The 27,382-nt window shown below is 38.0% G+C and overlaps 2 protein-coding genes across 3 annotated transcripts in view; one reads left to right on the top strand and one right to left on the bottom strand.

The window, feature by feature from the left end:
- Positions 1–1,082: 1,082 nt before the first annotated feature.
- cry1a (cryptochrome circadian regulator 1a) lies at positions 1,083–9,798 on the bottom strand. The gene is made up of 14 exons (XM_079454954.1): positions 8,624–9,798; positions 5,812–5,920; positions 5,344–5,486; positions 5,044–5,228; positions 4,809–4,897; positions 4,522–4,662; positions 4,128–4,439; positions 3,569–3,720; positions 3,199–3,401; positions 2,775–2,882; positions 2,490–2,588; positions 2,142–2,219; positions 1,948–2,055; positions 1,083–1,850 (listed from the first exon to the last, which is right to left on the bottom strand). The coding sequence occupies exons 1-13, from the start codon at positions 8,779–8,781 to the stop codon at positions 1,955–1,957; spliced, it is 1,878 nt and encodes a 625-aa protein (XP_079311080.1). The 5' UTR covers positions 8,782–9,798; the 3' UTR covers positions 1,083–1,850; positions 1,948–1,954.
- A 1,720-nt stretch (positions 9,799–11,518) lies between these two features.
- btbd11a (BTB (POZ) domain containing 11a) overlaps positions 11,519–27,382 on the top strand; it is a 95,938-nt gene continuing 80,074 nt past the window's right edge. For both annotated transcript variants that reach the window (XM_079455431.1, XM_079455430.1), the window contains exon 1: positions 11,519–12,638. In XM_079455431.1, coding sequence (XP_079311557.1) covers positions 11,771–12,638 — 868 coding nt within the window. In that variant the 5' untranslated portion in view covers positions 11,519–11,770. The remainder of the gene's footprint in view (positions 12,639–27,382) is intronic.

Raw genomic sequence — 27,382 nt, 5'->3', positions numbered from 1 at the left:
ATGGAATTCCCCAGCTGTTCAGATATTTGTTTTGGTTTGATAAGTACCGAGTTTTGCATTATGATTACAGTCAAACAATAACATTTTGTAATAAAGGGAACGCATGGGAAGCCTTTTTGTTACGTAGTATTTGATGGTTAAGATATCTATCAAAATAAGGAATGGGTTGTGATAAATCAAACACTCCACACAAATATTTGTCAATTAATTGTTATTTCATTCAGTTTAGCATTTTGAGAGAATTTTATTATATTTTACTTATTCATATCTATTTCATTTTTCTCCCCATTGACAACAAAACATTTTGTATTTGTTTTTGAATATTTTGTCAAATACTTTAAAACATAATTGTTCAATTAATGCACTATTTCAGGTTAAAACAGATACCAGGCTGTGTGACTGTGTGTGTGAGAGAGAGAGAGAGAGAGAGAGAGAGGAAGCCTCTTTCGTATTTTTGATTAATTTATTGATTTTATTTAACATATTTAAAACAATTTCTCTGTTGCAGTTCATTTCTTGAGTGTGTTTGTGTATCTGTGCGTTGGTGACTATTTTGCACCCTTGATATTTAAGGGTGTCACCCCTTGATTGCTGAGCACTTTTTTACTGCACAGTGGCTTATTTGTAGTTTGTTCTACCAAGTGTCTTTGAGTTTTCATTTGTCCCATTAATTTCCTATTTCGGTCATTGCCAAGTGTGACTATTTTTTGGGACCCTTTAACATAGAAAACCAATTATGGATATGATTTGTATATATCCACAGAGCTAAAATTACAAAAGTATTAAAATGTTATCTCATTCCAATGTAGCTACGATTTTAACATTTCAAAATTTAATATTTTTCGGTCAAAAATGAGTCTCAGAATACTTTTATGATCAAAAAGTATTTGAACCTCTCTGAGCTTACCAAAACATGTTTAGTGACAAACTAGAGTTGTGGTAGTGTGGTTTATGCTGGCGCACCTGTTTCAGCTTGACAGAACTGAAAATTAATGTTTGATATTTTGACAACTTGTGAATGCTTTTTTCATAAAAGGTATCTTTGTTTGACAGGACAGGGTCCTGTAAGTAAACAACAGAGTCAACATGTACAATTACACTTTATTAAACAAGCACAACTTGAGGCTGAAAAACGTGGTGAATTTCATATCCAGTACTATACAGTAATGATCTGCTAAAAGGACGCCCAAATGCATTAGAGAAAATGGGGTTAGTGAGAAGACCATATAGAAATAACACCGAATGTTTAGAAGACAGATGCTAGTCTGTAAAGAGCAAATGAAGACATAGACATCACACACGGCTGTGCCAGAGAGCAAAGTAGACATAAAAAACATAGTGCAAATAAGCAGTACAATGAGAGCCTTAGCAGGGTAAAGCATGGACAGTCGATTTTATGTTTTCAATAAAGATAAGATAGTCAAATTGATCCACAACAATTCTTTTTATCAAAAATATATCAATGGGTCTATGACTACATGAAATGGAGAAATCGCATACAATATTAAATATGTACATTTTGTATGCGAGTATCCGTCGGCTCCTTATATACACAACATTTTTGTCCCAAACAGTCCGAACGTTGACAGAACATTGCAGCAGTGTACACCACAGAGCCGCAACGTAATTCCAAAGTTGTAAGGATGTTGGTGATCGCTTGGGAGAAGTCCCTGTATTAATGTGCAGTCTGTTCATTTAGAAGTGCTATGTGTTGAATCATGCCCTTCCTTGAATCTCTCCCTTGAGTAGGATTTTGGTTTCTTCTGGAAAACCGCAAATTGTAACAACTCAATAATTCAGGTCTCTGCGTAGTGGTGGTGGCTGCCACTGTGCATGGACCACTGATGTTTCTGAAAGGCACATAAGTCAAAAGCAAAGATTATAAAAGAGAGAGTCTAAAAAGCAGTGTTATTTACTGCATATCCACTTTGACACACAGTGACAAACCTTTTATTTAAGAGCTCTGTCTCTGAAGTTTTGACCCTGTGGCAGGACCAGACTCCTCACTGTGTCGTTTTCCAGATGTCTGGAGGGTACTGCTGTGCAGCCTTTGCTCTGGCGAAGACATTTAAAGATTAGAATGCTTACTGTAACACTAATGTCATTGGACCAGTCTCAGATTAAATGTGGAGCTCTTTTACCTTGCTGAACAGCAGGAGAATGTGTTTGCTGCGTCTCTTGCCTGTAGCACATCATGCCATTACTGTTGCCAGCAAAACCTGCATCATAATAGCATGTTTCGAATTGATGTCACGGTTTCACAGATTATGTAAAACTAATTGTGTAACACTATTTGCAGATATATATGGTGATGTGTAAATGCAATATTGGTATATTTTGTTCTTTAGAAGTGTGCTTAACAATTTTTCTATAGAATGTACCAGACCGTTGCACTACTTGACTAATCGTTCGCAATTCTTTTTAGGCATCCATCCAATAATTGACTAGTTGGTTGCTGGTCAAATAGTCTACCTCTTCTTAGTTTGTACCTTGAAATTGTGTGCTGCTTCGCGGTTGGTTGTCCCCTTGCGGATAAACCATATTCCTCCCCTGCCATTCTCCTTGAGATGTGGGTAGCATCTGATAGCCTGAAATCAACAGAGAATCAATTGTTGAGACATCAGATGTAATGTAAGTGATGAAATGTGACATTTTAGTGGCAGCATTATTTTCTTGCATATCTTTCGAATGATAAACTAGTCAAATTAGACTAAATATAATTAGAAATATGCTGCTAGAATAGAATGTATGGAGGAGGTGTTGTCTGTGCTAACCTGAAGATGCTGTGACTTCCCTGCTCACATCTCCTGTTTGGAATCCCATTAAGTTGGTTGAGTTCTCTCCATTTCCATTAGGGTTGGATGGCACAGTTGCTAGCAGACCTACAGGAGGTAAGACCTCAGTCAAATAAAGCAAACTAATTGCAGGATATATTTCTCGGCTAACTCGGGTATGAAATTGCTATTCAAGCAACATCTTTCAAATGATTAAAGCCCTAAAAATCCATATCAAGCATCATAATATACAAGTCAGTGTGACTTTTTTGTACTAGCTCATTAACGTATTAGATTTTTTGCAGCTTTAACTTTCCATTTAGGGCTCTATAGACACAGTTGTATGATGATAACATACAGTATACATTTGACAGTTGGGGTTATTGGAAAAGCCACATTATAACTCTCATAATTGTTATCTTACCCAGGCCCCGGTAGCAGGAAAGTTGCTGGTAGATTTGTTTCATGCGCTCTATGTTAAGACGGCTCGCCTCTGCATGATGGACCATGGGCTTTGGATAGTGTACACCAATGATGCATTTAGATGCTTTCTGGACACTTTCGGGGGCATTCCAGGGGTCGTAGATATACTTAGCTGGGAATCCCCTTAAGACAGGTAAATACCGCCTACGAGATAAGAACAGAAAGACCATCAACACAAACATCAATCAGTCAATTTGTCTGCATGTTTTTGTTTACTTATTTTTTTACTTTTAGAAGTTCAGAAAATGATCACATTAGTCTGTAAATATTTTATGTCACATTGTGCTCAATGTCAACAGGTCATGGCTTACCGTATGTAGTCTCCGTTGGGGTCAGTGCGGCGCCCGAAGCCCATGGGACAGTAGCAGTGGAAGAACTGCTGGAAGAAGGAGCTGCAGGAGAGCCACATCCAGCTTCCAGCATTCACGCTCCAGTCTGCATCCAGCAACAGTTCCTCAAAGACCTGTGAAGACAGATGCATGTGACCAGAGAAGTTTAAAATTATCATTATAAAAGGGTCAGTTCTGGTGCTTGATTCCGATTGGTTGAGCAAAGTTCTATGCCTTTATAAAATACCCCCATTTATAAATGCCATTACAAAGCCCAAATACCATAGCCATATACATTTTATGAAACCTTGCTACACATATGGAATAACCGTTCTAAAAAAGGTTGCCAGTTCATTTTATATCAGTCAAGGGCATTGTGGCACGTAAAACCCCCTTAGCTGTTATAAAATGCACTTGTAAACGACAGCTTCTTGGGGCATATTGCTTTATTAAAGCAGGTAATGTAATATATTATTGGCCAATGAAACATTTTCAGCTGGGAGCTTTAAGTAGGTCACTCCCATCAAAATGCCCATTATACCTTCATGCCTTCCTCCCAGCTGATCCACAGGTCTCCACGAGTGAGGAAACAAGCAACCGCATGCCGGGCCAGATGGTGGATCCAGCCTTCCTGCCTCAGCTGGGTCATGATTGCATCAATCCAGGGAAAACCAGTCCTGCCCTCGGCCCACTTGGCCAAAGCTTCTGGGTTCTTGTCCCACGGGATCTGCACGCAAATAGGGTTGCCCTCCATCTTGTCAAAGCGCGGGTTATTTGTGGCGGCCGTGTAAAAAAATTCACGCCAAAGTAGCTGGCCGTAAAGGGACAGAGGAGGTGAGCTGTTCTTTTTGACCTGAAAAGAATGTGACAATGTAAGAAAATCTCCAAAGAATTGTGCTGAAGGATTGTAGGATGTGCTTCAACTACATGCTCACCTTCCTGTAAAGGTCTGTGAGTTTGAAATAGAAGAGTCGACAGGAGAGGCAGCCGAATCTTAAATATGGGCTGAGGCCAGTTGGGCTGGCCAGCAGGGAATTGGCATTCATTCTTGGACGCTCAAAGTTGGCCACCCAAGCCTAACAGAGAAAGTTTGGGATTATATTGTTTTTAATCTCCTGACTAGAGTCAGAAAACTAAATGAAACTGTGGATCTCTGTTTTGAGCTTTAAATGTTCAATATGAAATATAGATTTGGTACTACAGAGATTCTCATTTTACTGACCTTCCTTTCCAGGTGTCTTTCTAGGCGAGTAAGGGCCTCTGTTTCTCCACCAGGCCACACAGCTGAGGACAGACCCTCTGTGTCAAATCCTAAAAATAGGAATACAAAAGTTTAAAATAGCTGTTTATTATTTGTGGCTTTGTGGTAAGTAAAATATAAACTATTAGCTTGACTTCAACAGCAAGAAAAGTCTGGGATTTCATAAAAATTGTTTAGACAGATAAGCAAGACTAACCAAGCTCTTCCAGAGAAGGAACCCCAAACTTCTCATCATGGTCATCAGAGATTGGTGTGGTGCACGAGCCCATGACCTCTGCTGTAATGGTTTCTGCAGGGGTCTCCACCGCTTCCATTCTGCTGATGAGTGTCTGGAAGCGCTTGTACGTGAGAGGAGACTGACCTCCATTCAGCTCTATGATCCTGAGAGACACCAGTGAGTACATTTAATATTAAAAATTTACTACAGCTTTCTAAACTGGCAGACAAAAGTGACAGTATGTTATTGTTAGAGTTAACGAAGAAATTAAGTACATACTTGTCCAGATCATAGAGAGTGTGGGAGATGCGTACTATCGCCTCCACACCCGCCTCATTGGCCAGTTTCTTAATGGCTGCATCTCGTTCCTTACCAAACGGCTCAGAGTCATACTCGTAGGACAGGCGAGTAATGTTCCACTCCTGTGAATTACAGTGTCATACCATTAGGGGGCGTAAATGATTCAGTCATGAGAACAGTCATGTACTATTTAGGGAAAACAGTTGTCACAACAAAGACCAAACATCGACACTCAAAAAACACAATAAATAACTTGGGGATTTTTATTAAATAAAAATAGGTTATTGGCTGTTAGGTTTCTAATACTAAAGCAGAAATAAACTTTCTCCTGTTTTTTTTTTGTCACATCCAAAAAATAGTCATGTTAGTATTATCACTACTTTCATTTGGTTACTCAAAACCTGGATCATTCAAAATGCGTTTTTGTCATTGCTATGTAAAACACACCTTGAACAGCCTTGGGAAGACATCAGTGGGTTGGCCGCGGATAACAAAGAGGCGAGAATTAAGTTTGCGGAGGCTGGCATCCAAGTCTTCCAAACACTGCAGTAAAAACCTGAAACACAAGAGACATTTTATATAGCAGCACGCTGAGAAATAAAATCACATAGATAATGTAAGTCTAAAAACAAGCAAATGTTACGTGCAATAACAAATCTAATTGCACAATATACTATTATCCGTAAATGGTTTAAAATATTGCTACCCATGACAGATTAATGGTTGTAGTAATATAGTCATTTGCTTAAAGCTGACAGATTGAGCGCTGCTATGTAGCTGTATAGTTTATTGCATGTTGTTGTGTGAAGTTTCAGTTAGTAATTAGACATTAAAACAAATAAAAACAAAAAACTGGCGGAAACATAATTTGGAGTTATATGTTGCCGTATTTGTGATTATAATTTCCAGCTAAGCTTTTGAAATAGCAAGTGACAGGAGCAAATAACACCTGGCTGTGATTCAGTGTTGACCCAGAAACCCAGTTCCTCTTGTCTTTGGGAACTCTGATAACCTCAGTTGCTGAGTAAGAGGAAAGCTCCATCCTCTAGATAACCTCTCTTTAACCTTAGATGATGTGCTGCTTAACTTATCATCTTAAAATAAGTCTCTCTAAAAATGTTTTATAATTTACAAAAGCACATTTGCCTAAATGGTAAAGCCATTTCTTGGAGAAAAACACTTGACCTTGTCTCTACAATATTGAGTTATAATTGTTGCACAATATAAAATCAGGTTGAGTCACCTCAAATAGGTCCAAACAGCAGCAGCTTTTTTGTATCATGTATTGTATCTTTCAACAAAGAATTGTCTAACATCCCCTGACTGTTGCTGTCCTGTATCTCTGTACCGCTGTTCGATTGTGTCCGCTCTCCATAAAGGAAAACGCCCCTTCCTTAACGTAGTCAATGATAATGTGTAAATCCATGTGAGCCTTATACCGCTCTGAGTCGCAAGGCAGAGTCTCAGTCGTCTGACCCAGTGACACACAAACCGATCCCAGGTCAGATCAACAGATATGACATTGTTGGTCACAGAGATGGTGGATGGATGTCAGATGGCATACTGTATGCTGTTTTTGCAAAGTTCATGAAGATTGTAAAAGCGTATAAGGAGTCTGTTTTTGTGACTACAACAACATGTAAGTGATATTAGATGTTCTTGAATATTTAAGCTTTACGTTGAAATTATTCCTTTTTTCCAGATGAAAACGTCCACGTTTTTGGGCTTCCTTAACTCTTTGTTGAGATAAGAATTCATTTAAAAATATGTAGTTTGGCACATCCACACTAGACAACTTTATAATTCATAATTTTATAATAATCTCGTCAAAATCTTCCACATTTCACATAAACTACTCGGTTTTGTGATTTCATGGTGAATTAAGTAGGTCACCACAGCTTGTTACTATGATCACACTATAATACACTGACCCATTTCTGTTCCCATCACAATAAAGACAGAAAAAGCAAATGAAGGCGAGGAACACTACTGTATGCCCTCTTACATCACTCATGGTACCATCAGATCCCCTGTGCCATGCAGCAGATGTGAGGTGTGTGTGAAATTAAATACATATTAATAGAAACCAATACACATGCACCACATGCCAGAATAATGTTAACCTGTTCAATATTTATTGTATATGGTTATATGTTGTATAACTGCGACATCTTTTGTTTATTTTCAACAAGAATAACACAATCTTGGTAACCATGGGTGTGACGAACTGATGAAAGTATTACACATTAAAGCAAAATCACATAAGTAAGGGTGCGTTATAGCTACAAATCAGCACAGCTTTCATTTGGCGATGGCAGGTACTGACTTGTCACTGAGGAAATCAATAACTTTATCATAGTATTACTTCTAATGGAGTGACACAAAACACTAAAGGAAGCGGTGAAGTTCCCAGTGACTTTTTTATGTTATATCTGCACTCCTGGAATAGATTCGAAGAACAAACTAACTGATATACTATATAAAATATACAATAGGACTCCAAATATATACCTTTGTATATATCATTTGAATATCCAGATTCTACCATTTACTTAGGTCTTAAAAAAACTTAATCTCGGTATATCACAAAATCCTACACATAATGATGTATTTGCCAAAAACAAAGTTTCTAAACTCTCTTCAAAGTGTTTTAACTTGCATCATTTGTCCATTGTGACATCAAAGGGGTCAAAGCCAAAACAGTTTATAAACACGTTTTAGACGCCAAATAGCCTTTGAATACAAATAAAGAAAACTGTTTCCAAATCAAACTATTCAAATTGTCATGTTTGTAAACACTATTCCTCAATGAGTGGTTCTACTTCCTATTTCAAACCAAACCCACAAACAAGGCAGCAGTCAGTAGACTCAACAATTCAGCCTTTTAGAAAACTATTTTGTATTAAGCATTAATGACATAGTAATGCACCACCAGCAGCAAACAGTCAGTCATTTGGTCTCTCACTAGCTATAAAACAGCTAAACCACAACGGATCTTATAACCAATGAGTAAAAGATAGCAAGTAGATTGGTAACAGCTTATATTTTAATTCAGCCCCGAGTATGGAAATACATCCTCGTAAATAAGTATTAATAGATTCCGCAGAAAAGAATAGAGTCTAATAAAGTGAAATTAATGTATATCAGAATAGAATTCCAGTAGAAAAAAAAGACAAGAACACAATAAAGAACAGTAGAATAGAGTTATGCATTGGTGTGCTGGCACAGCCCAAAGATATTTTTATTTGGCATCCATTACCTCCACCTGCTGATCCCAACGTTAGAAGACCCTGCGAACCAGGGGTCGAGGATGTACACACAGCGGACAGTGTGCGCTCCCTCAATCGAGTCTCTAAGTGAAGGATTGTCGTGGAGCCGCAAGCCCTTCCTGAACCAGTAGACCGTATTTACCACCATTACTCCTCTCAAGTCCTTTATGAGTTTAAGTACACTGGGATGCTTGGATATCGACCTCCTTTGCGTTACTCTTCTACCCACTCCAAATTTGCCTTAAAAGGCGAACAATTTGTACTGATAATGCAATAAATTCACTCTATATATGCATTAATCGCACTGGCTGGTTCGGGACGAAAAAATTATCCTTGCTCTAACAAGACGCTTTCCATCATCGCATTTAATGATTTTGAACACTGCCACAGTTGAACCATTTGGGCACGCGCTGGGTTACCCGCCAAAAAAGGGTGAATACGCGACCGGCTTTAGGACCCGGACGGCAACGCGAAGTACACTTCCCTATTGTATAACTTGTTTTTCTGAATTAGCCAAAATAACCAACAATGCTGTCCATTCTTTATATTTCGCAAGAAAATCGAGCCGTGAATGATGGAAAATATCAATGCGCGCGCTCTTCGGCTGTACTGGATACGGAGTCCGACGTCTATAAGCCAAAAAGAGTACGATTATGTAAATCTTAATATTGGCAAGAGCCGCTCGCAACAGCGTCACAGGCTGCTGTCGCAAGACAAAAACTTATTCTGCGTTAAAGTAGACCTCACATTAGATAGTTTTAAAGGTCTCGATTGATTTCCTTCAGCGGTACGTCCACTTGTAAATATTTTCCACGGCAACGAGCCCACACACACTTTCGGCAATGCAATTCATTCTGTCGGGTCAACATAACTCCGCCCTGGTGATTGCGCACAAGATATCACGCGTTCTGATTGGGCAGTCGATGCAACTGCGTAGACGATCCGTAGGCACGTTCCTCGGGCGTGAATAACTAATACGCCGCTGCTTCCAGCTCAGCAGTCACCCGGGAGAGAAGTCAACGAGGGTCTCTAACCACACAGCAAGATCGTGTGGCTCAAAGATTGCATGTATGAAATTCTCAAAGCTTGCCTGTACATTCTCACACGGCAGACACTGCAAAGAGCTTTATTTTCGAGCATCGAGCTCATTGGCTAAGGCTGCAGTGCCCGGATGGTCACATGAAAAGCGACGTGTCGACGGACGCTAGTGTCATTGTTTCGATGAAGCTGGATGGCGCTGTTAACGCGTAAATTTGTCAAATAAAATGTGTTCGTCAGTAACTTGACATCCATACTGCATAATGTCGAGCTTTCTTTGCATAGTTGACTGCCTCTTCCCTTTTACTAAGCCTACACCTGGCTTGTTTCTGTATTGTTATACATAACGAATGCACTCCGTTAATGATTTAACTGTACTGATTTTTTGACAGGCACTAACATATTTAAAACACTATTATAGACAGAAATATAACAAAACACCTATAATTCATTTGACATCTTATTTAACTTTGTAATGTCATTAATGTTATTTTTAACAAGAGCCACTATTCCACTATTTATAATAATAGTATTACAAAATGAAGAGGTGAGAATATGTTATATACGAACAGACGTCAATCTTAAGATTTGTAATATGGTAAAAATACTTTGTCCATACAGCATATTAAATTTAACAACAAATTATTAAATCTGTAGAGCTATACGTGATAACACGCTGCTTTATTATAACACATATTCATTGTTCGTCCTTTCATGCTAAAAAATTGTTTCTGTGCATTTATAAGATATGAAGAATGATACAGTATGTGAATATGTATACACAATATATAGCCTACTGCTGCCCTTTGCGTTTCCAGGCAACAGACAATCATGGAAGATGTAAAGAAGGACGTTCTGTTTCTAGACTACTGCTTCTCACTGCACTCTGCATATCTAAGGTCATTTAAATATGTTGGATGTATAAAAGTTAATATACTTAATATAATTCTTCAAGACCCACGAAACTTTTTATTTATATCTTATTTATATTTGTAGACAGTTTTATATATTTCGATTGTATAACAATTATCATGAATTGGCAAACAATCAGGTAAGATTGAGAGGTACACGAGTCCTGCTTTACATGAGTCTTATTTTATGGAGTTTTTGTAATATCAATAAGTATACTTACAGATGCAGAATGAACAGTCAATTAGGGAAGATATCAATTAATGACCTCTAGGTGGCGCTAAATACAAACTATTTCATCATGACACCAAAAGTAGATTTCTATGCATTTGGCGTTTACCTTCATAGAAAACGGATACAGTGATGTTTTCGTGTGTATTGTGCTTATTTCGGTGCGAAATATTTTGAACCCCTCTCAAATAATTTTCGGTTTAGAGTTGGACGGTTTAGATGGTTTGAGACAGATGCAAGGTTGATCTGAAAATTGTTCATTGTTTTCTAATTTAGTAAACATCCTCTGGTGATGATATGATGGTCCATTTTGATTTGGGGAAGGGATTTTGGCCTATTGTGCCAGTTTTAACAGTTACATATAGTTTAATAACTATCAAAAAGGCGCACAGATAAGTGACCCAGAGCAATATCCAGTTGGCTGCACAAATTCAAAGCTGTATACGTGCCTGAAACATGTAGTCGAAAACATACGCACCAGCTATTTGAGTGTACCAGGAGACTATCTGTCGTTATAATAAATGCCGCAACAGAAAGCGGGTTTGCAGAGTGTTTGATCAATTTGATTGGCCGTAACTTAATCTCTATCTACATAGCGTCCCCATCATATGTGTATTTTATAAGCAAATCCCTCCTCGTAGGAGTGGTTTATTTGGATTGCCACTCCCCTTATGAGTGGGTTTGCAGGCAGCGGTGCAGTGGTCGTTGAAGACGTTAGGAGATCTCAAATTACGCACAAGAAGTTAGGAGCAGAGGCGCGCACTGGATACATATCCCCAGACGTATCCAAACCAGCGAACTACCTGTCGCGGTGAATCCTTTTAAATTAAGAATCGTCAATAGAATTTAACTAGGCGGTTATACATTCCTTCACTGCGCGTTGGAAAGGGTGCGTCACGGGTACGTTTTGGGTATTCTTTTAAACACCAGGCACAAGCCTAGCATTATGAGGTGCAGCCATGTCAGGGAAGAGTAAGACTCCTGCGAGGACGCTGGAGGATTTAACGCTCGATTCCGGTTATGGTGGAGCGGCGGATTCCTTCAGGTCGTCCAGCGTGTCACTCTGTTGCTCCGACACGCATCTGTCGTACGCGCATGGGGGCAACTGCTGGCATCTGACGGAATCCATGCACAGCAGACACAACAGTTTGGACACGGTCAACACCGTCCTGGCGGAAGACACGGAGATCTTGGAGTGCTCGGGCCAGTGCGCCAAACTGCCCGAGCTGGAGGAGGACGTGCCGTGGAGTCTCGGAGAGGTGGAAGGCGCGCTGCGCAAAGACGAGGAGCTGTGCGTGGGTAACGCGTCGCGGGAGATCCTGGCCAAACTCTCCGCTTTGGTCAGCCGTGCGCTGATGAGGATTGCCAGGGAAGCTCAGCGCTTGAGTCTGCGCTACGCCAGATGCACCAAACACGAGATCCAGAGCGCGATCAAGATGGTCCTCTCGTGGACCATCTCCGTGAACTGCATCACTGCGGCGCTCAGCGCGCTGTCGCTATACAACATGAGCACCGGTGATAAGTTCAGCCGGGGTAAGTCTACCCGATGCGGACTCGTCTTCTCTGTGGGAAAGTTCTTCAGGTGGATGGTGGATAGCCGGGTGGCTTTGCGCATCCACGAGCACGCGGCGATTTATCTGAGCGCTTGCATGGAGAGCCTCTTCAGGGAGCTGTTCAGCCGCGTTCAGAGGAGCACGCTGGTCGAGAAAGAGAACGGAGTCCCAAAGTTTACCGTGGAGTCCCTGGAACAGGCCATCAATAATGATTCAGAGCTTTGGGGGCTTTTGCAGCCGTACCAGCACCTCATTTGTGGCAAGAATGCAAGCGGTAAATATTACTTGTTCTATAACCCTTCGTCTTAATCTTAGTTTCATTATATTGATTCATTTGACAATCACGCACTTTCAGTCATTGGTTCATGCTGGCATTGTTATGCATTACTACACTGTATATAAAAAACATTGTAAATATTTGCATATTTTTCGGGGAAATAAATACCTTCAATTACATCCCATCGGGATGTTTGTTTTCAAACACCTTATTTATGAAGACATTGTAACAGGTGTATTCACAACAGGAAACGCATCACACTGTGTCCTGCAGTACATTCCCCACCTGTTGAAAAAACATTGTTTTCTGCCACAGACTGCTTATTCTAATGTCACAATAAAAATTTGTACCATTTGGGGGTTTCCTACGTGTTATCCACCAGTTCTTCATTGTTAATTCATTGTTCAGAGGAATGCTTTTTTGTTGCAGAAAGTTGTTGAGCGTCATGGAGTATTTCATCCAAAAATTATTCTGTCGTTGCTTAGTCACACTTATGTAATTTCAACACTTTTTCTAGTCCGTCTTTTGTGGAACACTAGGAGAAATTGACTAAGAGTGTATTGGTAGCTTTTTTCATGCATTGACTGTACTATAATAACTAGGGACTAGAACTTTTAAAAGGACACTTCACCCAAAAATGAAAAATTTACTCACCTTTGAGTTGTTCCAAATCGGTATATATATATATCTTTGTTAGGTTAAACACAAAGATAATTGGAAGAATGCTTATATCCCGACAGATTTTGCCCCCCATTGACTACTATAATAGGAAAAAATACAATGGTAGTCAAAAGTGCCCCAGAACTCTTTGGTGTCCTACATTCTTCAAAATATCTTCTTTTGTGTTATTACAAAGCTTTTTTCCTACTATGGGAGTCAATGGGGGCAAGATCTGTTTAGATATAAGCATTCTTCCAAATATCTTTCTCCGTGTTTATCAGAACAAATACATTTATACAGATTTGGAACAATTCGAAGGTGAGTAAATGATGACAGAATTTTTGCTTTGTTTAAAAAACAAAGCAAAGTACCACCATTTATAAACCTAAATTGAATGTAGAAGACTTGCAGAAGCTTCTGTATCTTTGTCTTTCAGTAGCTTGAAGCCTGCAGTCTCTATTCATTATCATTGCATTCCAAAGAGCAAGATTCCAAAAACCTTTTCTTTTTTAAATCTACTGGACAAAATGTTTTTCAAGTTTTGATCAAATAGCTAGCTACTAGTTCTACATTTTGTTTTCTTAATGACCCGTGCAGAATGAGACGACTTTGTATTTGTTCCAAATTATGCCATGTCAGTGTTTTCCTCTTCTCCCCCTGGAGTGTTTAAAGGAGTCTGAATTGTCATCACTACCATATTTCCAACGCCAAATTGCTCATTCTCTGCTTGTTTCAATGTCACTGAGACCTTAAGAAGGTTCAATTTTGGACTAAATTGCTGTGGCTTTTGTGAGCTTTCAGAACACAACTGTAATTTTAGCATTGCTTGGCAATCAGCCCTTCAATCCCAACCTTATACTGAACATGCTTCATTTAACAAGTTTGCCAGATTATAGATATGTCTGTTAGTAACTAATTTGTCTGAATTGAATGATGCATAAAAGCTTCTGTTCTCTGATTATCTCATTTTCCCAACACTTCCTCTGTTTTCCTCTTTGTTTTCATGCTCGGCTTCCCACTTGTCTGAAATTGCCCAAATAGCTCTCCAACTGTCTTTATGTGACTTGTGTTTATGGTCAATTTTCTATTTTCATAACTGACAGACCTATTATAGGAATATTGTTCTCTGTCTAAAGAAAAAGAAAGTAAGAAAAAGAGAGAGAAATGGAATGGACAAAATGAAAAGACGACAGTATAGAGATGAGTGAGGAAGGTCAGGAAGGTGAATAAAGCGATGCAGAAAAGATGCATGACTTAAAGATGAGATGGCGAAATGAGAAAGTTGGAAGAAGATTAGCGCCAAAACACCGATATTGGGTTGAAAGAGCTTTGAGAGGGTTTCGTCTCTGATGTGGGAGGTAGAAATCTGAGAGCGAATGCTAAAGAATACACACCGAGTCCCAGATAAGCCAAGAAAATGAAATTTTAGTCCGTGATGTGAAGGATTTGTTGCCTCTTCTAAAATATTGCTTCTGCTCAAACTTGAGCAGCGTATGAGCCGTCCCACCGCATATATTATTGATGTATAGTTCGTGTTGCGCCTCGATTTGATGTAATTTGTTTTTCATGAGTTGCTGACAGCAGTCATTTTGCGTGCTGCTTGTCATGCATATATAAGCTAGACATCACTCACAAAATGTGTCCCCTAAGACGCCTGAAAAGTGAGAGCTGGTCTCACCACCTAATGTACTTGTGAAATGTTGCTTAAGGGAGTTTGAATCATCTCAATGCCGTGCAGACGGTCGGCTAGCTTTACTGCAGCTTGTAAAATCTTTAACGTATTGTGCAGGACGTATGGCACATTTAGAGTAGTGATTTTTTTTATTCAGTGTGGAACAGCCTGAGTCTCCGTTTAAAATATTACTTCTCAAGATTAACCTTAAGAATTTTATAGATAACAAAGCAAAATGTAAAACTTGTTCTTAACATTTTTTGCAAAGCTAACTTTCTCATCTGGAATGGGAAAAGTGAAAAACTCACCAATGCAATTTTGGGTTGTTGTCCCGAATGGTTTATTTGTAGTGCATGCATTGCTAGGCAGATGCCCTGTAGTTGCTAAGGTCTTCTGATTGGTGATATATATTTATATATATTTTTTTTTTATATATATATATTTTTTTTGGGTAATATTAATTAATTTGAATATAATTTAATACAATCTAAATAGTTATATTTACAGCCTAGCCAGACTGAGCAACATACACAGATCTGCAGTTATCTTCGAGCCATGTGGGGGCATCCGATGAAACCGTCTATACATTAATAATTTGTTATATTGCAATTTGTGGTGAAGATTAAACAGTAATATGCTTTATTTCTAACAACAACCTGTTCAAAACAGCCCAAGTAAACATCCCACTATTGTTGCATTCTTGTGGTTAGCAGCGATTGGTATATCATAGTTGACTTGGTTTTGTGTCTACAGTAGCTAGATACATTACACCCACGCTATGTTCTCGAAAAGCTCGACCTCTTGACTTTGTGTCGAAACTCCATTTCTCTCCAATTTTGGCAAACCTTCATTAGCAATTACAGTATATGGCCAAAAGTTTGTGAACACCGTCTTTTAATTAACAGGCTTGGCTATTATAGTTACATCTACTGCTCTGGGAACATAAAATCAAACCCACAGCCTACAATCTCCTTAGACAAACATTGCCTCCACAAAATCCATTGAACCTGAACCCCACTGAGCACCTTTGGGATGAATTGGAGAGTTAAATGCCCGCCAGGCTCCATCACCCAACATCAGTGACCTCAACGATGACCCACACTGTTGCTTCAACATCTAGAGGAAAACTTTCCCAAAAGTGTATAACCTGATGTAGACTCTATAGGGCCTTTAAGAATCAAATCACAAATGACAGTTATTTAACCCTTTCATGCATAGAGGTCCCTAGCTAAATATGTACTGTCTAGTCAAGTGGTCATCTCTGTTTAACACTCCCTAAGAATACAAAAATGCTGACTGAGGTTGTCATAAATTCTTGCATGAAAGGGTTAATATCTTGTTTTGTCTCCAAGACGGTAATGAGATTAAATGCGGTGCAATGAAAACTTGCTCAAGTTTAGATATATCTCCTTAGAAAAAGACCATAAAATCTTGCAAATGTCTACACTAGAGTTTTAGAAGAGATCTTAAAAATGTAAATAACTGAGCTGAGATTTGCCATGTTTCCAGGTGAAAGAAAATATTGTTGAAGATTGCAATACGATGTTTAACGTTTCTATCCAAAAGAAGTTTATTTTAGCTATTTATTCTACATTCCACAGTCTACAATTTTATTGTGCTATGTTTAAAGTAGAATCTTTTGTTGAATGTATATTAACGTGTTACTTAGTAGTTCACCTTCAAAAAAGTCACCCATGAATTTATGCACCCTCGTGATTTCAAACCTGTATGCACAAAATAAGATATTTGGAAAAATGTTGGTAACAGAACAGCACAGACCCCATTCACTTATATTGTAACCATGTAAGTGAGTGCTTTTAACTTTCTCCAGAACATCTTCTTTTGTGTTCTGCAAAAGAAAGAAAGTCATAGAGGTTTGAAATGACAAGAGTGTGTAAATGATGACAGAATTTTCATTTTCAAGATAAACTACTCCATTAATATATTTTAACGTTTTTTAACGACGTATTTTCTAGTGACTTGCATCTACATCTTTTATTTGGCTTAGTTGATGTTTCATAAATGTGTCACTTTTGGCAACATTGTTTTCAAAATGTACAAAACAGGACCAATGGAAAAATTTTGATTTTTGAGTTCGAGAGGACTGACTCTATCTAGATCAACATCTAGACAAAGTTGATTTATTAAAACACAAATAAAAACTCCCATGAAAGACTTTGAAAGAGCAAGTTCTGAGCAATAACATTTTCCTCCAGACGCGTACTACACATGTAATTTAGTAGTTTGGCTTGATTTATGTCAAATTTCCTGATTGCTTCTGGTATGCGAGTCTTGTGTACAGTATCAGTGTTGTCTGCTTAGTCAGTGTGCGGGGTGTGAAGCCCCCTGACCCCTATCAAGGATTAGTAACGTGGGAATGCTGTTCCAGCAGGTGGCTGATGAGTGTTCGCTGAGCCCACGCCAAGCTCAGGCCGATGATGAAGCGCTCTGTCTGGCATTAATCTCTGCATCACTCCCATGCACGAAGCCCCGCGATACACATGCCAGCTTTACCCCACTCCGCAGCAAACAAATCATCCATAGACCTGTTAACATTTCAAATTAGTTTGCGGGTTTTTGCCGCCATTCTCAACACTCGCGAAAAAAATATTTTCTTCCAGATTTAGTTTTATAGCACTGTGTATAAGATTTTATCTTTTTAAATGCACTAAAGGAAAAATTTCAAGTTCATAGGTGGTAAGAGATGTTGTTTTGTTATAATAAAACAATACCTAAGGAATTGTGTTCGAGCGGTTGTGATTTTATACACTGCATGCGGTGGAGTGACTCATTTATCTTAAAGCACACAGCGTGGAGCATCGCCTCAAGTATTTGTTGCTTTTACGAAATAATTAGTACATGATAAATGACCTTCATAAAATGGAGGTTAAGGAAAATCTTTAATGTTTTATTGTTGCCTTAAATCTTTACTAGAATATTTGGCCAATTTTTATATGAATATATGTATATGAAGTTATGGAATTGCCACGGTTATATGTAAAATATTTAAGTCAACTATATTTTTTGTTTTATGTTGTATTTAACAATGAGCATACTCTAAAGAATTTAGTTTCATACAATATAATATATATATACAGTTAATGTGTCGGTGTAAGCATCTTTCAAGGAGATCTTTGAAGGTCAATGTGGGACGATTCTATGGGCACTGCAGATATGATTTGACTCTCTTCCATGTGTTTGCTGCAGTCATGTTTAAACATCTTTACTGAAGCATGTTGCCGGTTATGAATTCTGTGTTTGTACATAAGATTATTTTCTCAAATCCCATCTATGTCTTTTCCGCAAGCTGCAGTAACAGGAATTTCAAAAGAAGCATCTCACGGTAGACTAACTTCTTGTGTCTGTGAACGCCTTTTGATGTGACTGGCAGAATAAAAGGCGTTGAAGCCTTATCAGCTGTGTTGACGCAGTGTTCCCCATAATTAACACAGCGTTTCCCTCTAAATCTTGTTCATAACGTGTCTGAGAGCAACAAAAGCCGTGATGTCGCAGGTTTTTTGTTGTCTGTGGACATCAGGAATGCTTTACAGTTGTTCTCCAGTGTAGACAATAGTGTTGTGATGATCCTCTTCTTGTCTGACCTTTAGTTTACTGTACAAAAAAAGTGCATGACAGAAATTAAATGTTTCAGTTTAGCTAAATGCACTGCTGTCGTTTTGCTTTGATGCAGAATGGAATGAGTAAAAACGTGGAGACATGAGTTTAATATTCTGCTGGGATTCCACATAAAACAGGTTTGAAAGAGAAACTTTTTCCAAATACATCTGAAACACAAAAGTAGAATATTTCAGAAAAAGTTAAATGGTTGAATAAAGGTGGAGCTCTAAAGAGGATGACAAATCAACATAACACCAGTTTGTATTTACATTGTTCCATTGTGTTATTTCTTTCAAGTTTTCTGCATCCATAAAATATGACTTTTTGTAGGCTTAAAAATGTTTGTTTTTTTCTTTCTATTTAGCCCTTTTATTTGATCGCCGTCTCAGGTCAGTAGAAATAGTTGTATGGCGAAGGGTTGGTAAAACACTTCTAGCTAATTTTTATTTTTGGGTGAACTACTGTATTTCTTTAACGTCTCTTGTTATTTCGAAATATGCCCGGTAGTTATTCTGTAAACTCTGTGCATCATTTATTTCATATTCCTCTGACTAACTTTTGCGTTATTCAAATGAACTGTTACAGCGTTGCCATCATTTCGTGTCTCCGATTTTGGTGATGCGAAACCCATTAAAAGAGACTCTGACCCATTTGAGGTGCCATTAGAAAGATGCTGCTCTGTGGGAAGTTAATGAACGACGTTGTTGTCATAAAATACATACAAGTGCATTAAGCATCTGTGGGGCTTAGCTCATCTTGTCATAAAATCTTCTGTTTCAGCCACTGATCTGGATGATCCCCAAGGGCTGTGTGCACAGGTGTATTTTATGTCATATTTTTACTTTTTCTTTTATTGGTCTTTCACAATGGCATTAAATAAATATTGGAAATATAGCGTGGAATGAAGATAGAGGTTGTGGAGTGGTAAATGCATGAGTTGAATTTATAGGTTGGATGCATAACTGTGTTTTTCATTCCGTATGATAGTCAAAATTTACAGTGCAGTTTGATTGCCTGTTTCTTAGGAATTTCCCATCAGTATTTTAGATGCCACTGGAATTTGAATAAAATTGTCCCTTTTTCTCTCGTGGTGTAATGCACATCATTTCTGTCTCCTTGCTTAGTGGTCTTTTAATTAGAAACTTGTGATTTACAGCCTACACACACAGTGAATGTGCAGGTGAAATCATGTAGGGGACGGCTTGATCTTAACTGGGCAAGTTATCAGATAGACTTGTAATGTCCATGTACATGAGGTTTTTAATTTGTATGGCTTGATATTTAAGTTCAGATGGATTGGATTAAGCCATTCAGGTCACGGTAATGCCTTCAGAATGATGTTCGGAAGAGCAGTGATTTTTCCACAAAACAAGGTTTAAAAGCGGAATCATATTGATTCGTAAAGAGCTTTTCCATCACTGCTATATGCTTTTTAAACTTATAAAAACTGTTCTGGGCCACAGCTGTTTGCATAAAAAATAAATGTAGTTTGAAACGAACAATACAGGCAAAGCCGAGTAGTCGAAGCAGAAAGCTTTATAATATTTTCATTGGAATAATTTGCATTCGGTTGCTGAATTTGTCAGTTCAGTTCTTAATTTCCTCGGACGGTGATTGTGAATCACAGCATTGCAGTCTGGAGCTGTTTTACACAACGGCCATCTGGATTGATAAAAAAAACTGATCTCACATTTACACTGGATGGATTAGTTTGATCCGTTTCATTTAAATACTTTGAGAAAACAGCATTTCGCGAGTTTAAATCATTAGCAACCATTTCACAAACCCAAAAAAATTCACTTGAACACAATTTATTTTAATAAATTGAAACTCACACATTCACACTAATTCGGTGGGTGTACTTTTCATTTACAGAATCTTTGCTGGGCTTTTTACATGTTCTGTGCGTCTGCCTTTCTGTCATGGACGTAAAGTTGTAATGAACCGTTTTCAGAGGGCCACCCGTGCTATTCTCAGAGATCTGCTAATTACTGTTTTGTTGGCAGTCCCTGGAGAGAAGAGTCCACAGAAACTGGCAAAATAAAAACGTGTCTTTCGTTCGGTACGCGTCGGAAGGATATAAACAATTAGTTGACTTGGCAAGATGGAGGTGGGTGGAAGAGGGCTCTGTGGGTTAGCTGACAACAGTTCAGTCGTACATGTGCTGTATGGATGAAATCCAAGTTTGAAGAGCAGTTAGCAAGTTTTTTTCACTTTCTAAGACTTTAAAGTCAACATGAAATTGTTGTCAAGCTTACTTTTAATAGCGCTTTTTACAGTTTGCTTTCAAAAGCAGCTGTGAAAACATGTCGTGAAATTTATATTTATATTATAAATATGGTAATAATAATTCATATAGAAATTAAAGCAAAGAAAAAAAATATAGGACGTGTATAGTAATGAAAACATGAAAGTGATAAAATACATTACACATATCATGATAATATCTTAGTTCTTCTAAAGATGCACATTAGCAAAACAATCTGTATGAATAATTGTTTGTGGGTTTTAAATCGTACTGAATATATTCACTGCTTATTTAAGTACGCATGTTATGAATTTTACTAATCTGTTTAAGTGGTTGTCTGTGGGATTTTAATAGGACTGTTAAGGATGCGTCTTTGCAATGGAATAATTTGTGGCATGCTTACGTATTGTATGTGCAAAACATCTGCTTGTTTTATTTCTTTGCAGCATTTATCTGGTTGAACCTGCTCTCGTGCTATCTGGAACCAACGCCGTTATGCTTTGGGGTGAACAGGTCTGAACCTGTGCTTAACTGTAGTGGGAACGAGAACAAAAGCCTTCAAGGTCGTCTGTCACCCCAGTCTATATAACATCACTTATGCACTTCGAGTGTTGTTCCGCCCACCCTCTCCATCATACATACACACATGCATGTGTACATGCATATGCCGTTATGTTGCATACTTATGGAAGCACATGCACATACTTCTACCTCCTGAAGAGAGACACAAACACATGCATTCTGATAACTCGCACTCCCACAAACAGGCTGCGTGTGCCATAGCAACAGAAACAAGTCTCACAGCTTTGCTCCTCCTGCATATGCAGTGTCACTTTGACTCTCTTTTGCAAAAATCATCCATATCAGTTTTTTGCCACCCCCACTCGGAACTCCCTATATGTGTACCATTAATCTATTCTCATTTCCCTGGGGCTTTCTGATAAACGGTTCATTTTTTCCTCTTCTGCCTCACAAACGGAAATGCAACATCAGCAGGGAATCGTAATCTGTTACTCTACACAGCCTGGCGTTGACGGCCTGGTGGTCTGAGATTCGTAACCCTCGGTGTCATAACCCAATAGCATGTACCACAATGCAATTTACCATCTAGCCTGCCTCCTGAGAAAAGAGGCTTTAGGAAGAATCATCTTGAGACCCTTTGGAAGAGAGAGTCGTATTTCAATAAGCTTTCATTTTACCTTCAAGAGACTTTAAGATCTCACCTAGCTCACGTACAGATATGACTTCATCTAGCTTCAGCATTGAAATCTCTTAAAAATGGACCACCCCCGTAGCGGTGCGGAGGTTGCGCTGGACCCCCCTCACCGCTGTATTCTCCTGCCAGGTAATATGAAGCAAAGAAAAGATTTTGCCTCCATCCCAGAATCTTTAGTCCTCAGTGGTCAAATCTTCTTGTGTTAAAGGGATAGTTCACCCAATAATTTTAGTTTGCTCATTATTTACTCACCCTCATGTCATTCCAAACCTGTTTTAATTTCTTTCTGTTAGTAAGTAAACAACATGCCCCCCCTTTGACTTCCATTGTATCAAAATGTTGTTTTGTGAGTCATATTCAGGTTTCGAAAGACATGAGGGTTAATAAATGGTGACAGAATATGTAATCTCTTTAAAGCTGCAGTCTAATGTTGCCCTCCCACTGCTATCTCTGTTCGAAACATTAATTTGCAGGTTATTTTACATGCTTGGGTCTAATGATGTTAAACTGACATTTAACCTGAAATCGTACCCAACTTATAAGTCATTATAATATTAATTTTGTGAATCAAGGTAAGGAAAGGAGACAGTTTGAAACACAGTTTTTTTTTAAAAGCGACTGAATCTTGTTTATCTTTAACCAAATAAAGTTAAAGATTGCAGCTCATAGCCTTGCTATAGTCCAACAGATTTAGTTTATAAATTAATAAAGATAAAACAGAATCTAGAGACGTGCTTAGAATATCAGAATGCAGCAGAGAATAAATTAAATAAAAAGACAGCAAGAGAGGGATAGATTGGCCAAAATACCATTAACGTTTTCCATGTCAGTGTTAACACAAATGCTCATTCGTGATGTCATTTGAGGCCGTGGCCTTCTCCTATGGTTTTAAAGCACACCCCACAGTATTTTTTCTTAGGTATATGAAATATATGATATAGTATATATAGTATAATATGAAATATATAATATAATATAATATAGTATATATAGTGTAAAGTATAGTATGGTATGGTATAGTATGAACTATATGGTATAGTATATATAGTGTTAAGTATGGTATAATATAGTATAAGATATAGCATATACAGTGCAGTGCATAGTATCGTATAGTACAGTACGAAAAATATTGTATAGTATATATAGTGTGTAGTATAGTATAATATGAAATGTATAATATAGTATCTATAGTGTAAAGTATAGTATGAAATATATGATATAGTATACACAGTGCAGAGTACAGTGCAATATGGTATAGTGTGAAATAAATGATATAGTAAATACAGTGCATAGTATAGTACAATACAGTACAGTACAGTACAGTGCAGTATAAAATATATAATACTGTTTATATAGTGTATAGTGGTATAGTATAATAAGAAATATATAATATAGTATATATAGTGTAAAGTATAGTATTGTATGGTATAGCATGAAATATAAGATATAGTATATTCAGTGCATAGTACAGTATATTAAGAAATATGTAATATAATATATATTATATAGTATAATAAGAAATATTTAATATAGTATATATAGTGTAAAGTATAGTATTGTATGGTATTGCATGAAATATACAATATAGTATATTTAGTGCATAGTACAGTATATTAAGAAATATGTAATATAATATAATATATATTGTATAGTATAATATGAAATATATAATATAGTATATACAGTGTGTAGTATAAATGCTTAAGTGTAGCATAGCTTTTTAAATGCTCAGTTTTGCTATTCCCCTTAAAATAATGGGCAGATGAGCAAATGTGAGGTATGAAATAATGTAAATCAGAAAAGCTCAGCCCCATTAAAAGAAGCACAAAAGCTATTGTGTCTGAACTATAAGAAGCTTGCCATTGTGTCTTTCACGCGCTGCTTTTTGTGTTCATGCTCGCTCTGTATCTATTTCACTACCTTCAACTCCCTCTTTCATTCACCCACTCTCTCTGTTGCTATGGGATCTTCAACTTGTATTATACAAGTATATATTATATATTGTATTGCCATAATTCTATCTCCTGCTGGACCTTTATGTTCACAAAACCCATGTTACTGCTCTATCAACATGTTTCTAACAGCCACTGCCCATTTATGAGCAAATCTACATGCTATTGCACCGCATATGGCGTTGGAATAATATTTTAGTGGTGTTTTTTAAGAGGTATGTATATTGTTTTAGAATAACGAGAGGTGCAGAAGGGAAGAGCTCATTAAATGATAGCAAAACCATCAGTAAGTCTTTTAGCTCCAGTCATTTTAGTGCTGTGGGAATAGTCCAGAGGTTCGGTTGCTTTCCATTGTTTCCTCTCATTTATTCTGATGTCAAACCAGATTACGTTCCAGCTTGATGGCGTGCAAACTAATGTGCAGTTAATATTGATATATTTCGCAGTCTGTATAGATCGACACTCCCGTGCATCTTTAATTTCATACTAGTAATTGTTATTCAGGCATTATTTAAAGTCACCTTTCGTTTTGGACCATTAGTCAACAAATGCTCTGTAAACACTGCTGGCACTGAGGTGCATCTTAAATTTAACAGCACCGAGCGCTCTGTAAAAAACAGATTTTCTCATCTTTGTGTCTCAAGTTCATTCCGATTCGGACCTGATTGAAAATAATGGTGTCTCAGTAGGCTAGCTGTTGGTCTGTAATTAACCTGTCAATTTTAGCCAGTTTATGCCGCTTCACGAAGCGGTTGATCAGCCAATCACAGCGACTTTAGAAGCCCCGTCTTCCATAATAATGCTTTTTAATTGTATTTTGCAATTTTTGCGTTTGTTGTCATTTGCATAGTTTTATTCCAGAAAGAGATTTTCTCCTTCAACATATTTGTTAATAATTTTCTCCTCTGTAGTTCATTTTGTAATTTCTGAGTAATCTGTTTGAAGAAAATGACCCTTTGTGTTTGTACAATGTATATCCTGTAGTTATATACATTCACATTTGGTATATGAATACTCGATCATATGTAAAAATGCTTTAAAAGGAAAGCTTTAAAAAGTGCACCTTCATGAAAATAAAAAAATGTTGTGTGCGTGAGACGTGTTTAGATAAGCTTTCGTCTGTGTGTTGAAAGGAATACACTTGTTTACCCTCCAGCTAAATGTGTGGGTCTCAGCAACATTTCACCAAGTCAACAGTATCCCATAAGCCCCTTCTGACATTAATGAATTTGTGTATTCTAGCAATGTGTTTGTTTGCAGTGTGAGAGCGCATATTTAATGCTTCATTGATTGACAGCAAACAATGAAAAGTCAGCTTTGTGTCGCTTATATATACTAATAAATCAGTCACGTCCGCATGCTCAATTACAGCATTACGCTTTGGTGATTGACGCTTTATTGGATTTTAGAGGCTTATATTGCTATAATTTAATAACTTCAAAAGGAAGCCTTAGGGCTGTGTGAAAGAAGAACAAAAAATTATATAGAATTCATAACAATCCTTTATTGGATAAACACAGCCAGTTTTTAGAGGGGTCTTGAATGTTTATTTCAAAACGTTTGGCATGGTAATTGTAGTTATGTGAATGAATGTTATTCTGAATCGCAGTATCTGTTTCTTGAGTCTGAACTTTAAGTGACCTTTTTACTTTCCTAACTGCTGATGCAAGGTCTAGATTTCTCCCGTGCATTTCCTTAACACTGTCACAACATGAAGGTGAAATGTGGATGTATTCCCAGTTTGATATGCAGAGACAGCGATGTGTGGGCTGGCTTCCCTGAGGAATCTAAACACTGTGGCCCTATGGGGCTTTAAAAATGTTTGAACGGCCCTAACTGCTCAACCAATGGCAACCTGTTTGGAAACAATCATTGGTTTACTAAAGTAAGCGAAGTTTGACTTTAGTTCATATTAAGGACAATAAATATATCAGCCCCCATAAATCACTGCAATTTAGATGTTTGTCTTGTCCTGCACCATTTGTACTATAAACGTAACGAATATCAAACTGTGTAGCTTGCTGAAAGGAAATGTAGTGTGTTTCTGCTGTAAGTATTTAATGTTTTTTGCCTGTTTACTGTGCGTCTACGTTTAAAGAAAAGTGTTTACTGTAACCTGCTTCACATTGCTTACAGCCCTGCTTATGCCGAGTACATGGTGGGAAATATTCCTCATTTGACAGCTCTTGCCCAGTTGGCATCAGCAGGTGTTGCGCTGTGGGTTGTCTTTGTGTGTCAGTTTAGAAATATGCCTGGCGCTCTGGGGTCGTTTCGCAGATCCCCAAACCGCCTTTCATGTTGGCATGCTGAATCGTGTTATGCTTCTATTTTTTGGCATTCGATTAATGCACTATCCCCCCCTCATGTCTCAGAACTGTAAAATTCCAGTCTAGGTGTAGCGGACGTTTACCTCCTCATTTTCACATTTGATGGAGTGTACAGTCCCTTTGCAGCACTTGTCTGAGGCGGCCAATGTATCTGGGTTGAAATGACTGCAGTCTTTGGGGAGGGTGCCATATGTAGAGCTAAAAATCACTGAATGTCTTTTAGGAATGAGAGCACAGCAGTTGTGTTTATCGATATGTGTAGTTATTTTCACACTGATGCCGATTATTTTTGTTGGAAATACTTTTTCTCTGATTTACACTAAAGAAATGTGGCCTTAATGCATTAAGAGAAAATTGATGCTCAATGAGCCGTTCAGCTTTCTCTGCTAATGATTTGAATACTCTAATCAAACCATCTCTCCTCTGACCACGTCAATTACAGGCAAAACACATTTGTTTGATATCTTAATGCATATTTATGAATTCATTAGTCGGAATGGAATTGCCTCAATTATTAAGTGCATTTAAATGTGTTAAACAAATGTGCAGTTCAATTTAATAAACCTAAACTTTACCCCAAAATGGGACGGTTCACCAGAGAATAAAAATTCTGTCATCATCTCAAAACCTCTATGTATTTTTTTCTTCTGTTAAACACAAAAGAAGATATTTTGAAAAATTGTGGCCACACAATGGAAATCAACGGAGACTCATGTTGTTTGGTTGCCGATTCTCTTTTGCCGCTTTGTTGCCATCTCTGTTTTAAACATAAAATGTTTTATGTAGCTTCTACCGCTGCTGATTATGTAGAGAACATGTACACGTCTCACCAGGGCTGTTTTAGTTACGGTGAATAAAGATAAACAAAAGGAGGTTGTAGGGGATTCTCTGTAGGAAGCAGACTGTAGGTTTTTGGGGTGCCAGGCCTGGCTGCGTAGCCTATTTAACTACAAAGCAAGTAGGGCAGGATGTTCCTGACAGCAGCCGTGCCAAATGATTCAGCAAGCAGTGGCTCTGAGGGTCCCATGGGTTTGTGAGAACTGAGGCG

Source organism: Barbatula barbatula (assembly GCF_947034865.1).
Source record: "Barbatula barbatula genome assembly, chromosome: 4".
NCBI classification, from domain to species: domain Eukaryota; kingdom Metazoa; phylum Chordata; class Actinopteri; order Cypriniformes; family Nemacheilidae; genus Barbatula; species Barbatula barbatula.
This window is presented reverse-complemented; position numbering and strand designations above follow the sequence as displayed.

Coding starts and splice junctions, on each gene's coding strand:
- cry1a (XM_079454954.1), bottom strand. CDS start 8,781: ATGGTGGTAAATACGGTCTACTGGTTCAGGAAGGGCTTGCGGCTCCAC. Junction 4,440..4,521: donor TCACAGACCTTTACAGGAAG/GTGAGCATGTAG, acceptor CATTCTTTTCAG/GTCAAAAAGAACAGCTCACC. Junction 2,589..2,774: donor GGAAGTCACAGCATCTTCAG/GTTAGCACAGAC, acceptor TGTTGATTTCAG/GCTATCAGATGCTACCCACA.